The 14,267-nt window shown below is 68.0% G+C and overlaps 1 protein-coding gene across 2 annotated transcripts; it reads left to right on the top strand.

Annotated features, from left to right (window-relative positions):
- On the top strand, positions 1–14,060 carry MAP3K12 (mitogen-activated protein kinase kinase kinase 12). Of its 2 annotated transcripts, XM_087771436.1 has the most exons (14): positions 7–221; positions 3,026–3,402; positions 3,952–4,135; positions 5,684–5,875; positions 6,645–6,803; positions 7,217–7,375; positions 7,813–7,921; positions 8,915–9,024; positions 9,240–9,356; positions 9,986–10,123; positions 10,599–11,046; positions 11,306–11,376; positions 11,681–11,942; positions 13,931–14,060. In XM_087771436.1, exons 2-14 carry the CDS (start codon positions 3,063–3,065, stop codon positions 14,018–14,020), a joined length of 2,379 nt encoding a protein of 792 aa, XP_087627562.1. In that variant the 5' UTR covers positions 7–221; positions 3,026–3,062; the 3' UTR covers positions 14,021–14,060. The 2 variants fall into 2 exon arrangements, with proteins under 2 accessions (XP_087627563.1, XP_087627562.1); XM_087771437.1 differs by lacking the exon at positions 5,684–5,875 and having other exon boundaries at positions 1–221.
- Positions 14,061–14,267: the final 207 nt, after the last annotated feature.

Genomic DNA, 14,267 nt, shown 5'->3' on the forward strand with positions numbered 1-14,267 from the left:
GGGCGGGGCGGGGCCGCGCCGAGCGCCGGGCGGGGCCGTTCCTCTCCGCTCTCCCTGACCGCGGCACCGGCCCCCGGTACCGGCCCCGCCCGCCCGCACCCCGGGCCCCACCGGGCCCAATCCCGCTCCCGGTCCCACCCCCGCCGTCACCGCCATCGCCCCCGGCATCACCGGCGCCACCGGCATCGCCCCCACCGGCCGCGGGGCCCGGACCCCCCCAGGTACCGGCACCGGGGGCAGCGGCGAGGAGGCCCGGGGGGGGAGGGCACCGGGAGGGGGGGTAGGACCAGGGATGCGGCCGGGATGGGGGAGGGGGGGGGCACGTGCTCCCCTCCCCCACCCCTGGCCGCCTGGGTCCCCCCCCGCCAGGCCGGGCCCGGGGGGGGCCGCACCCTCCCCTCCCCCCCCCGCTTGGGTCCCCCCGGGGGCTCGGGGGGGGGCTGGGGGGGGGGAGGGGACAGGAGGGGCCTCTTGCACACGCGTGTGCCCCCCCCCGCGCGCGTGAGCTGCTCTTGCACACGCGTGGGCAGCTCCTTGCACACGTGTGCCCCCCCCCGGCCTTGCCGACGGGCTTGCGCCCCCGTGCACACGCGTGGACCCCTTTGCACGCGCGTGTGCAACGCCTGCAGGTGCGTGCACGCGGGCCGGCACCCGTGCGTGGCCCCCCCCCACGTGCGTGTGCGCCCCCCTGGCATGCTCGCGCATCGCCTTGCACACGCGCGTGCCCCCCCCTGCACGCGCACGTGCCCACCCCCTTCCCCACGCGGCTGCACCCACGCGTGAGCGCGCACCCCTTGCACGCGGGTGTGCGCCCCCCACACACGCGGGCACTCCCCCCATCTGCACGCGCACCCCCGTGCACACGCGTGTGCACCCCCGCGGGCGCGTGCAGCCCCGTACACACGCGTGTGCACCCCTACGGGGGGGTGCACCCCCCCCCCCAGGCCTCTGCACCCGCTTGCACGCGCGTGTGCCCCTCGCAGCCCGTCCCACTCCTCCCTCCCCCCTTCCCGTGTCGCGACAGGGCGCCATGTCCCGACATGCCATGTCGGCGGGGGCGGCGCGGGGGCGCTCTCTCCCCCGCTTCCCCTGCTCCAGCTCCGCTCTGTCGCGACATCGGGCTGGCGCTGTAGCACGTCGTGACAGACACACACCCCCTCCCCCCCCCAGTTCCCCGCTTCTGCCTCAGTTTCCCCTTGCGGAGCCGCCGGGGGGGGAGGGGGGAGGGGGAGGCTCCATCCCTCACCGGGATGACGTCACCGCGTGACGTGATGTCACCACGGGGGGGACACGACACCTGGAGGGGCGGGGTCGTCCCCGCCCCCTCCCCCGGCTCGGGTCCCTCGGGGTGACGCTAAGCCCCGCCCCCTTCCCCCCCCGTGACTCACCCCCCCCCAATTTTGGTGATGACCTCATCTGCCGGCTCCGCTGTTGCCATGGCAACTCCCCCCCCCCAAATTTTCAGGGGCGCTGGATCGGGCCTGATCCCTTCCCCCCCCCGCGTGGGCGCCCCCCGGCCCTGCCTCAGTTTCCCCTGGCACATTTGCACACCGGGGGGGGGCTTGCACGCCCTCCTGCACACTCTTGCACGCCCTTGCACGCTCATGTGCACCCTTGCACACTTGTGCACACCCTTACGTGCTTGTACACCCTCTTGCACACTCGTACATCCTCGTGCACGCTCGTGCACGCGCTTGCATGCTCACAAATGCCCTTGCGCGCTCTTGCACACCCTTACATGCTCCTACACCCCCTTGCACACCCCTACGTCCTTTTGCACGCTTGCGTGCCCTCTGTGCATTATGAGGGCCTCTCCCAGCCCCCCCCAATTCCCCCCAGCCTCATGGGGTGCACACACGTGTGCAAAGAGGAGTGCACGCGTGCAAGGGGGTGCGCACACATAAACTGGGGGTGCACACATGGGAGAGGGGGTGAAAATACGTGCAGGGGTGCACACACGTGTGCAAGGGGCTGCACGTGCGTGCAAGGGGTGCCCACAGGTGTAGGGCTGCACACAGGGGCGCACGCGTGTGCAAGGGGGTGCACGCCTCTGTGAGGGGATGCATCCAGGTGCAAGGGGGTGCATGTGTGTGCAAGGGGGTGCACACATGTGTAAGGGGATGCATCCAGGTGCAAGGGGGTGCACGTGTGTGCAAGGGGGTGCACGCATGTGTAAGGGGATGCATCCAGGTGCAAGGGGGTGCACGTGTGTGCAAGGGGGTGCACGCCTCTGTAAGGGGATGCATCCAGGTGCAAGGGGGCGCACGCAGGTGCTGGGGCCGCACACGCATGCGGGGCCGCACACGCGAGTACAAGGGGTTGCACATGCGTGCAAGGGAGCGCACACTGCGGGGCTGCGCACACGGGTGCAGGGGGTGCTGGTGCGTGCAACGGGGTGCGTGGGGGTGCACCCATGGGTGCAGAGCATGCGAGGGGATGCCCATGGGTGCAAACTCATGTGGGGCTGCTGACATTGGTGCAAGGGGTGCACATGCATGCTCGGGGGTGCACGCATGGGGCTGCACCCGTGGGTGCAAGGGGATGCACATGCCTGCAAGGGGGTGGTGCGGGGGGGGGGCCACACACAGAGGTGCGAGGAGTGCAGGTGTGTGCAAAGGGGTGCCCATGGGTGCAAGGGGGTCCACACACGGGGCACCACACAGGGGTGCAAGTGGGTGCATATGTGTGCAAGGGGGTGCCCAGGGGGGCTGCACACAGAGGCGTGAGGGGTGCAGGTGCCTGTAAGGGGGTGCCCATGGGTGCAAGGGGGTGCACACACATGTGGGGCTGCAGACATGGGTGCAAGGGGTGCACATGCACGCACGGGGGTGCACGCATGGGCCTGCACCCATGTATGCAACGGGGGGTACAAAGGTGGAGCTGTACATAGAGGTGCAAGGGGTGCTGGTACATGTAAAGGGGTGCGAGAGGGTGCGTGTGTGTGTAAAGGGGTGCCCATGGGTGCAAGGGGGTGCCCATGGGTGCACGGAGGGCACCCCACTCCCGCTGACGGCCCCTCTCGCAGGCCGGGGGGTGGCGGGGGGGCGCGGGGGGCCCCCGCCATGGCCTGCCTGCACGAGACGCGGACGCCCTCGCCCTCGCTGGCGCTGGCCTCGGACGGGACCCCGGAGCAGGAGCTGACCCCCACGCAGTGCGTGCTGCGCGACGTGCTGCCCGCCGCCCCCGCCGCCCCCGCCGCGCCCCCCGAGGCCTGGCCCCGCCGCGGGGCCCCCCGCCACCCTGACCTGGGTCCCGAGGGAGCGGGACCCCTGGCCGCCGAGGCCGCCCACCTGCGGTGCCAGGCGGGTGGGGGGTTCCTGGAGGGGCTTTTCGGCTGCCTCAAGCCCGTCTGGACCATGATCGGCAAAGCCTACGCCGCCGAGCACAAGCACCCCCAGGAAGGTGAGGGGGTGCGAGGGGTGCTGCGTGGGTGCTATGGGGCTGGGAGGGTGCAAGGGGGCCAGGAGGGGGCAAGGGAGGGGGCAATGGGACCGGGAGGGTGCCATGGGGCCGGGAGGGGGCAAGGGGGCAAAGGAAGGTGCACTGGGGCGAAGGAAGGTGCAATGGGGCAAAGGAGGGTGCTATGGGTCTGGGAGGGTGCAAGGGGGCAGGGAGGGTGCACTGGGGCAAGGGAGGGTGCAATGGGATAGGGACAGGGGTGCTGGGTGCTGAGGGAAAAGGGGTGGCAATAAGGCAGGGAAAAGGGTGCAGTGGGATGGGGCAAAGCAGGGGGCAGGGGGGCAAGCGAGGGGGCAGGGAGCAGGGTGCCGGGGTGCAATGGGGCAGGGTGGGAGCGGTAGGGCTGGGGTGAGGGTGCCAAGGGGGGGCTGCACCCTGGCCATGCCAGCATGCAGGTGCCATGGGGGTGGGTGCACCGGGGGTGTGGGTACCATGGGTGTGGGTGCATCGGGGGTGCTGATGTGTGGGTGCCATGGGCATGGGTGCCCGCAGACCCCTGGGAGGTGCCGTTCGAGGAGATCCTGGACCTGCAGTGGGTGGGCAGCGGGGCGCAGGGCGCCGTCTTCCTGGGCCGCTTCCACGGCGAGGAGGTGGCCGTGAAGAAGGTGCGGGACCTCAAGGAGACCGACATCAAGCACTTGCGCAAGCTCAAGCACCCCAACATCATCACCTTCAAGTGAGCGTGGGTGCTGCTGACACCGGCATGGGCATGGGGCGCGGGCATGGGCACGGCGTGGGGCATGGACACGCTATGGGCATGGGGACACCATGGGCACGGGGCGTGTTCACAGTATGGCACGCGGCATGGTCATGCCACGGTCATGGAGTGTGGATGCGGCATGGAGAACACCGTGGGCACAGGGCATGGACACGGCATGGGGCATGGACACGGCATGGGGCATGGAACATGGACGTGACGTGGGGCATGGACACGGCATGGGGCATGGACACGGCATGGGGCATGGAACATGGACGGGGCATGGGGCATGGACACGGCATGGGGCATGGACACGGCATGGGGCATGGAACATGGACGTGGCATGGGGCATGGACACGGCATGGGGCATGGAACATGGACATGACGTGGGCAAGCCGTGGGTATGGGGAACACCATGGGCGCAGGGCATGGACGTGGCATGGAGCATGGACATGCTATGGGCATGGAACATGGACATGGCGTGGGCAAGCCGTAGGCATAGGGCATGGAGAACACTCTGGGCACAGAGCATGGGCACAGCGTGGGCACGGACACGGTATGGGGCATGGACATGGCATGGGGCATAGACATGGACATGGCATGGGCATGAGGGATGGAGGCATGGACATGGCATGGGGCATGGACATGCTATGGGCATGGAACACGGACATGGCCTGGGCATGAGCATGAACACAGCATGGGGCATGGACACACCATGGGCAAGCCATGGATGAGGAGGACACCATGGGCACGGCAGCGTCATGGGCATGAAGACAGCATGAGGCATGGACATGCCATGTGCAAGCCGTGGTCATGGGGCATGGGGAACACCATGGGCACAGGGCATGGGCACGGCATGGGCACGGACACAGCATGGACACAGGCATGAACATGGCATGGGCATGGACACGGCATGGACACGGCATGGACATGGCATGGGCACAGGGGTCATGGATGCAACGTGGGCATGGGACACCAACACAGCACGTGCATGGGGAACACCAGCACGGTGTGGACCTGGGTGGGCAGGACACGGCATGGACACGGGGCACTGACACGGCATGGGCACACCGGCATGTCCCATGTGTGGCACAGGGGATGGCCACGGATGGGACAAGGCTGTCACAGACAGGGCACTCTTGGGGCAGGGCGATGTGGGTGCAGATGGGTGCCCCGGTGCTCTGGCACTGATGGTTGCCTGGGTGTAGATGGGTGCCCCAGTTCAGATCGATGCCCCAGTATCCCAGTGCTACTGGGTGTGTGGGTGCAGAGGGGTGCTCCTAGTGCTAACAGATGGCCTGGGTGCACTGGCACTGAGGGGTGCTGACAGGTACCTGGGTGCAGCCAAGTGTCTTGGTGCAGATGGGTGCTCACACGTCCCCTGGTGAAGTTGGGTGCCCCAATACAACCGGGTGCCCCAATACAGTTGAGTGTCCTGGTGCAGCCGGGTGCCCCGGTGCTGCTGGGTGCTGCTGGGTGCCCCGGCTGGCCAGGCAGCGGGTGCTGAGGGTGCTGCTGTGCCCGCAGGGGTGTGTGCACCCAGGCACCCTGCTACTGCATCATCATGGAGTTCTGCGCCCAGGGCCAGCTGTACGAGGTGCTGCGCGCCGGGCGCAAGGTCACCCCCTCCCTCCTCGTCGACTGGTCCATGGGCATCGCTGGCGGCATGAACTACCTGCACCTCCACAAGATCATCCACCGCGACCTCAAGTCGCCCAAGTGAGCGGGGACGGGGGCTCGGGGAGCACCCGTGGGTGCTGGGGTGGGTGCCCCAGGTGGCGGCGTGCCCGTGATGGTGCTGTGTCTGTGGTGGGGACATGCGTGTGGCGGTTGCATGATCGTAGCAGTGCCATGCCCGTGGTGGTGCCTTGTCCTCGGTAGCTGCATGCCAGAGACGGTTGCATGCCCACAGGGATGCCACGTCTGTGGTGGTGCCATGTGCGTGGTGGTGACGTATCCATGGTGGTGACATATCCATGGTGGTGCCATGTCCATGGTGGTGTCGTGGCCATGGCGGTGTCATGTCGATGGCCACTCCATGCCCGTTGTGATGCGATGCCCGTGGCAGTGCCATGTCTATGGTGGCTGCGTGTCCATGGCAGTGTTGTGTCCATGGCAGTGACGTGCCCATGGTGGTTGTGTGTCCGTGACAGTTGCGTGTCCATGGCAGCACCATACCCACGGTGGTTCCACGCTCATAGCATTTGTGTGACTGCGGTGGTGCCATGCTCGTGGTGGTGGCGGTGCTGTACCCATGGCGGTGGCACGCCTGCAACAGGACCATGCTCATGGCAGTTGCGTGCAAATGCCGGTGTCGTGCCCCCGGTGGGGCCATGTCCGTGGTGGTGCCATGTCCATGATGGTGTTGTGCCCATGGTGGTGGCATGCCCATGACCCAGTGATGCTCGTAGCAGTCGCATGCCCGTGGCGGTGCCGTGCCCGTGTCATTGGTGTGGTGCTGGCGTGGCGCTGAGCGGGTGCCCCCCAGCATGCTCATCACCTACGATGACGTGGTGAAGATCTCGGACTTCGGCACCTCCAAGGAGCTCATTGACAAGAGCACCAAGATGTCCTTTGCCGGCACCGTGGCCTGGATGGCACCCGAGGTCATCCGCAACGAGCCTGTCTCCGAGAAGGTCGACATCTGGTGAGGGCACAGGGACCTTGGGGACATCGGGGCCATGGGAACCTTAGGGACGCCAGGGAACCATGGTGGCATTGGGGACACAGCAACAGAGGCAACGGGGACACTGGGGGGCACAGGAGGCATTGGGGACAATAGGAACAGGGGACATTGCAGGGACATCAGGGGCACATGAGGCCTCAGGGACAGCAGGGACACGGGGGGGAACAGAGATGGGGACATTGGGGATGCTGGTGGGGACATTGCAAGGACAGGGATGAGGGACATCAGGAGGGACAGGGGACATAGGGGACACCAGCATGGGCAGAGGCAGGGAGGGGGCACCAGGGCAGGGCAAGGGGGACCAGGGGACAGCTGGAGGACACTGGGGGTGCTCAGCCGTGGGTGCCGGGGGCCATGGGTGCCGGTGCCCCCAGGTCCTTCGGGGTGGTGCTGTGGGAGCTGCTGACGGGCGAGATCCCCTACAAGGACGTGGACTCCTCGGCCATCATCTGGGGGGTGGGCAGCAACAGCCTCCACCTGCCCGTCCCCTCCGGCTGCCCCGACGGCTTCAAGGTGCTGCTGCGCCAGTGCTGGTGAGTGCGCCCGCGGGGACACCCCACCTGGGGACACCCCGCCTGGGGACACCCCGCCATGGGGACACCCCAGCTGGGGCCACGCCGTGGGCACCCAGGCCGTGGATGGATCATGCCATGGGGGACCCCACCATGGGCACCCCACTGTAGGGACCACCATGAAGGACCTGCTGTTGGCACCCCAATGTGGGCAGTGCAGGGGGGACCCCTTGTCATCGGGGCCCCCATCCTGGGGGTGCCCCCACCGGGGGGGGGGGGGGAGGGGGTCTGCCTATGGGCACCCCACGCCAGGCTGCACCCTGGGCACCCCTGCCCCTTGGGTACCTCATGTGTCTTGTGCACCATTCTCTGCTCGTGGTCCCCAAAATCCTCAGCACCCCTCCCAGCACCCAGCCGTCCCCCCCCGCCTGCACCCAGTGCCGTGCCGCTCTCCCCAGGAACAGCAAGCCCCGGAACCGGCCGTCCTTCCGCCAGATCCTGCTGCACCTCGACATCGCCTCCGCCGACGTCCTCTCCACCCCCCAGGAGACCTACTTCAAATCCCAGGTACCCAGCACCCGGGACCCCAGCACCCCAGGACCCCCAGCACCCCAGGACCCCAGTACCCAGGACCCCAGCACCCAGGGGCACACCAGGACCCCCAGCACCCCAGGACCCCCAGCACCCCCAGCACCATGGGACCCCCAGCACCCTGGGACCCCCCAGCACCTGGGGACTCCCAGCACCTTGGGACCCCAGGGACCCCCCAGTACCCTGGGACCCCCAAACCTTGCAGGACACCTACTTCAAATCCCAGGTACCCAGCACCCCAAGACCCCCAGCATACCCAGCACCCAGGGACCACCCAGCACCCCCAAACCCTCCAGGAGACCTTCTTCAAATCCCAGTGACTGTGAGGGCTGGTGCTGGGGCAACTGGTGCCAGGAGTAGCTGGTGCTCAGAGTGTCCAGGCCCAGTATATCCCAGTGTTCATGGTAGCCGTGCCCAGTATATCCCAGTGCCTAGAGCAGCTGCACCGAGGTAATGCAGTGCCTGGGGTATCTCCTGCCCTTGGTAGCCCGCACCCAGTGACTGTGCTGGCCAGTGCCCAGGGTAGCCAGTGCCCAGTGCCTGTGGTTGCTGGTGCTCAGGGTGCCCAGTGCCCTCGGTAGCCAGTGCCTGGGGTGCTTGGTGCCCGTGCTAGCCAGTGCCCAGGGTAGCTGGTGCCCAGGGTGCCCAGTGCCCAGGGTAGCTGGTGCCCAGGATGCCCAGAGCCCATGGTAGCCAGTTCCTGGGGTGCCTGGTGCATGTGGTAGCTGGTGCCCAGGGTGCCCAGTGCCCAGGATAGCTGGTGCCCAGGGTGCCCAGTGCCTGCGGTACCCAGTGCCTGGAGGGCCCAGTGCCTGCAGTAACTGGTGCCTGGGGTGTCCCGTGCCCACGGTAGCTGGTGCCTGGGGTGCCCGGTGCCTGCTGTAGCTGGTGCCTGGGGTGCCCGCTGCCCAGGGTGCCCGCTGCCTGGGGTGCCTGCTGCCTGTGGTAGCCAGTGCCCACGTGCCACAGGCGGAGTGGCGAGAGGAGGTGAAGCTGCACTTCGAGAAGATCAAGTCGGAGGGGACGTGTCTGCACCGGCTGGAGGAGGAGCTCATCAACCGCCGGCACGAGGAGCTCCGGTGGGGCCCGTCCGTGGGACACAGGGACACTGGGGACACGCGGTGCCGTGGGGGCATCAGGGACGTGGCGGGAGGACGAGGGTCAGGGGGTATCAGGGGGTGCTGGGGTACAGGGAGGGCTGTTGGGTGCCTGTCCTTATGTGTGGTGGGTGCTGGGTGCCGTGGGGTGCCATGGGGGGGGCGTGTGCTGACACCACACGTGCCCTGGGTGCCAGGCACGCGCTGGACATCCGGGAGCACTACGAGCGCAAGCTGGAGCGCGCCAACAACCTCTACATGGAGCTCAGCGCCCTCATGCTGCAGCTGGAGCTCAAGGAGAAGGAGCTGCTCAGGTGAGCGGGCACCCCCAGCACCCCCAGCACCCCCTATACCCACCCCATGGCCACCCCATTGCTGTGGCCAGCTCTATACCAAGCCTATGGCCATGGCCAACCCTCTATCTACCCTATGGCCACCTCACAGCCATGGCCAAACCTATGGCCACTCCAAGGCCACAGCCAACCCTATAGCCAGCCCATGGCCCTGGTCAATCCTATAGCACCCCATGGCCACGGTGAACCCTGTATGCATCCCATGGCCACCCCATGGCCATGGCGAACCCTGTATGCATATCCCATGGTCACAGCCAACCTTATATCCACCCCAAGGCCAACCCTATATCCACCTCATGGCCATGGCCAATCCTATATCCACCCCAAGGCCATGGCCAACCCTCTATTCACCCCAAGACCAACCCTATATCTACCCCATGGCCATGGCCAACCCTATATCCACCTCATGGCCATGGCCAACCTTATATCCACCCCAAGGTCAACCCTATATCTACCCCATGGCCATGGCCACCCCATGGCTACCCTGAGCCCATGGCCAGCCCTTACTCACCCCATGGCCACCACCCCAAGACCACGGCCACCCCACACGGCGTCCCCGGGTGCGGGTGCCCACGCGTGGCCCGTGGCAGGCGGGAGCAGGCGCTGGAGAAGCGCTACCCCGGGCTCTTCAAGCCGCGGGCGCCGCGGGGGCTCCTGCATGGCAACGCCGTCGAGACCCTCATCAAGAAACGCAACGTCCCCCAGAAGCTGTCGCCCCACGGCAAGCGGTGCGCCCGGGCGCCTGGGTCCCTCGGGGGGGCGGGTGGGTGGACCCTGGGTCCTTTGGGGTGGGGGGATCTGGGGGTTCAGCTGCCTGGGTGCTTTGAGGAGGGGGGCACGGACATGTGGGTCCCTCAGGGTGGGGGGGGTGTCTGGGGACATGGATATGTGGGTCCTTGCGGGGCTGGGAGCCCAGACACTGGGGTCCTTTGGGTGGGGTCTGGGGGCTCGGGTGCCCTGGGGTCCTTTGGGGAGAGGGGGTGGGGAGACTGAGTGCTGGGGTCCTTTAGGGCAAGGAAGCTCTGTGGGTGCAGCTGCCTGGGGTCCTTTGGGAGGGTGTTCTGGGGTGCAGATGCCAGCGTCCCTTGGTCTTTTGGGGGGGTCTGGACGTGGGGGTCCCTCCTGGCTGGGTGGGGGTATTCCAGGTGCTCCTGGATGCCTGGGTCCCCGTCCGCAGCCCTTCCCCATGTCCCCCCCACCCAGGCCCGACATCCTGAAGCCGGAGGTGCTGCTGCCCAAGCTGGATGCAGCCATGGCGCAGGTGGCCCTGCCGGGGTGTCCCAAGGGCCCCCCCTCGCCTGGGCGCAGCCGCCGGGCCAAGGGCCGCCATCGCAAAGCGGGACCCCGGGGGGGCTGCGGGGAGCCGGGCCCCGAGGCCGGACCCCCCCGGGGGCTGCCTGGACCCCCTGCAACCGCCGCCGGCCCCGACCTCCTCGGGGGCACCCTGGAGGCTGCGGGTGCCCCCCCGGCTGCGGTACCTGATGCAGGACCTGGGGGGGCAACGGGCCCCCAAGGGTCCCCCCCACCGCCGCCCCCGGCTCCCGGTGAGCCCGAGCGGGAGAGCGGGGCCGGCCGGGGGGGGAAAGCGGGGTCCGGGCAGCACCTCACCCCCGCGGCACTGCTGTACCGGGCGGCCGTCACCCGCGGGCAGGTGAGAGCCCTGGACGCCTGGGTCCCTTTTTGGGGGGGTTGGGGGGGGCCACAGGACCCCCCAAGTCCATCCCAGCAGTGGGTTTGGGGGGGTCAGACACAAGGGTCCCTCCTGGGGGGGGGTCAGGACCCTTGGGTCCATCCTGGAGGGGGGGTCAGGACCCCTGGGTCCCTCCTGGGGTGGAGGGGGGGTCAGGACCCCTGGGTCCCTCCAAGGGGCAGTGGGAGGACCCCAACGCCCCCCCTCTCTGCCCCTCCAGAAGCGGGGGGTCTCATCGGAGGAGGAGGAGGGTGAAGTGGACAGCGAGGTGGAGCTGCCGCTGCGGCAGAGGTGGGTGCTGACACCCCCCACCCTGGACGCCTGGGTCTGTTTGGGGGTCCATGGGTGCTTGGACACCTGGGATGGGTGTGGGGGGGGGTCCATGGGTGCTTGGACACCTGGGATGGGTGCGGGGGGGGGGGGGTCCATGGGTGCTCAGACATTTGGGACGGGTGCGGGGGGATCCATGGGTGGTTGGACACCCAGACTGGGTGCAGGGGGTCAGCGGGTGCCCAGATGCCCAGGATGGGTGCAGGAGGGGTCTGTGGGTGCCCGGACACCTGGGTCCTCACGCCCCCCACCCAACCCATCCCAGGTGGCCCCCAGGCATGAGCAAGCGCCAGTCGCTGTCGACCTTCAGCTCGGAGAACTTCTCAGACGGGGACGGGGACGGGGACGGGGACGAGGGGCACACGAGCGAGCCCTCGCACAGTGCCACCCCCGACGTGGGCAGCACCAACACGGACGAGCGTCCCGACGATCGCTCCGAGGACCTGCTCTCCCAGGGCTCCGAGATCCCCCTGGATGCCGCCCCCCCCGAGGGTCCCGGCCGCCGTCACGGGGGGCTCAGCCCCAAGGTGATGCCCCCATCCTGGGGTGGGTGCTGGGGGAGCACCCACAGTCCCACAGGGATGGGTGGCATTGGGTGGGGGGGGCTGGTACTATGGGGTGGGGGTCCCTAAGGTCCCCCAGGATGGGGTTAGCGAGGGGAAGGGGGTCCCTCAGGATCCCCCAGGGGTTGGTGCCATTGGGTGAGGGGGTCCCTAGGGTCCCCCAGGGCTGGTACTATGGGGTGGGGGTCCCTAAGGTCCCCCAGAACAGGGTTAGCAAGGGGAAGGGGGTCCCCAGGGATGGGTATCATGGGCTGCGGGGTCCCTAGGGTCGCCCAGGGTTGAGTACTATGGGGTGGGGGGAATCCCTAGGGTCCCCCGGGGCTTGGTATTATGGGGTAGGGGGCTCTAGGGTCCCTAAAGGCTGAGTACCGTGGGCTGAGGGGTCCCTGGGGCTTGGTGTATTATGGGGTAGGGGGTCCCTAGGGTCCCCAAAGGCTGGGTACCATGGGCTGGGGGGTCCCTAGGATCCCCCAGGGCTTGGTATTATGGGGGTAGGGGGTCCCCTGAGCCCCCCCGGACAGGATTAGCAAGGGGAAGGGCATCTCTAGAGTGGCCCAGAGCTGGGTACTGTGGGGTGGGGATCCCCTGAGCCCCCCCCAGGACAGGATTACCAAGGGGAAGGGGGTCCCAGGGCCCCCAGGGTCCCCCAGTACTTGGTACCATTAGTTGGGGGGGTCCCTTGTGTCCCCCAGGGCTGGCTACTATGGGGTAGGGGGTCCCTGAGCTCCCCAGGATGGGGTTAGCAAGGGGAAGGGGGGGGTCCCCCTCTGAGGGTGCCAGGACCAGGTACAATGGGGAACGGGGTCCCCAGAGCCCCCCAGGATCAAGTACCAGGGGGAGGGGGTGACGTCCCAGGGCCCCCCAAGGGTGGCCATCATGGGCAGGAGGTCTCAAGGGCTCCCCAGGACCAGGTATCTTGGGGAGGGGGCCCCCCAGGATGAGGGACTATGGGGAGGGGTCTTGTGAGCCCCCTATGATAAGGCAACAAGGGGAAGGGGGGGCCAGAGACCCCCAAGACCGAGCACTATGGTCTTCTTGGAGGGTCCTGGAGCCCCCCCGGGATGGACATCATGGGGAGGGGGTGCCAGGGTCCCCCAGAACCAAGCACCATGGTCATGGGCTCCCCAGGGCTGGTAGCGAGGGGAGTGGGTGTCCCCTGAGCCCCCCCAGGGCTGGATCCCATAGGGACAGCTCTCAGGGTCCCCTCAGAGACCAGCTGGCATGGGGAGGGGTCCCCCAGAGCCCCCCAGGGCTGGATACGACGTCCAGGGGGTGCCCAGGGCCCCCCACAATGGGGTAGCAGAGGGAAAGGGGTCCCGAGTCCCCTGGGGGTGGTTACTGTGGGGAGGGGGGGTCCCCAGGACCAGGGCCTATGAGGAGGGGGGGTCCCCCAGTACCACGCACCTTGAGGAGGGGGGGCTGCAGGGGTCCCCAGGACCCCTGGGTGAGGGTGAGGCGTCCCCCAGGGCCCCGCAGGACTTGGTACCACGGGCAGGGGGGTTTCAGGATAAAGCATCGCTGGGAGGGGGTCCCCAGGGACTCCCCCCCCCCCAGGAAGAAGCACCATGGGGAGGGGTCCCGCAGGGCCCCCCCAGGACCAGGTTCCATGGGGAGGGGTCCTCTGAGCCCCCCCCCCCCAAATGAGACCCCAAGGGCAAGTACCATGGGGAGGGGGTCCCAGGCCCCCCCCAGCACTCAGTACCATGTGGGGGGGGTCCAGCAAGCCCCCCAGAACACAGCAGCTTGGGGAGAGGGTCCTCAAGGCCCCCAGGGGCCGACACCATGGGGAGGGGGCCCCCCAAATAGCAGAGGCCATGGGGAGGGGGAGTCCCCAGGGGTCTGCCCTGCAGAAGAGGGGGGGTCCCCAACGCCCCCAGGACCAGCTGTGGGGCAGGGGGAGGCTCTGAGGAGGTTTAACCCCCCCTTTATGTCCCCATGTCCCCCCCCCCCAGGTCTCCGAGGACTCAGACTGCGACAGCGCGGAGCTGGACCACTCAGGCAGCGGCGAGGGGCCCCCGGCCCACGGCCCCCCCGGCCTGTGACCTGTGTCCCCCCCTCACCCCCACCCCCCTGCACACCCCCCCCCCTTCTACAGCCCCAAATATTTATATAAATATCTATCGATCTCTACAGAAAGCGCTGTGCTGTCTCTGTGCCTGGGGGGGGGGGGGGGGTGTCTCTTGTATTTATGTAGGTCCTACTGTAATAGCCCCCATCCCAAAGATGCAGAGAGGACCTGTCTCCCCAAGACAGGCCAGGGAGAATTTGGGCAGGGGCAGCATAAAGGGC

The sequence above is a fragment of the Nipponia nippon genome, unplaced genomic scaffold, assembly GCF_047370975.1.
Source record: "Nipponia nippon isolate SJK-2023a ecotype South Korea unplaced genomic scaffold, ASM4737097v1 scaffold_35, whole genome shotgun sequence".
Classification (NCBI taxonomy): Eukaryota; Metazoa; Chordata; class Aves; order Pelecaniformes; family Threskiornithidae; genus Nipponia; species Nipponia nippon.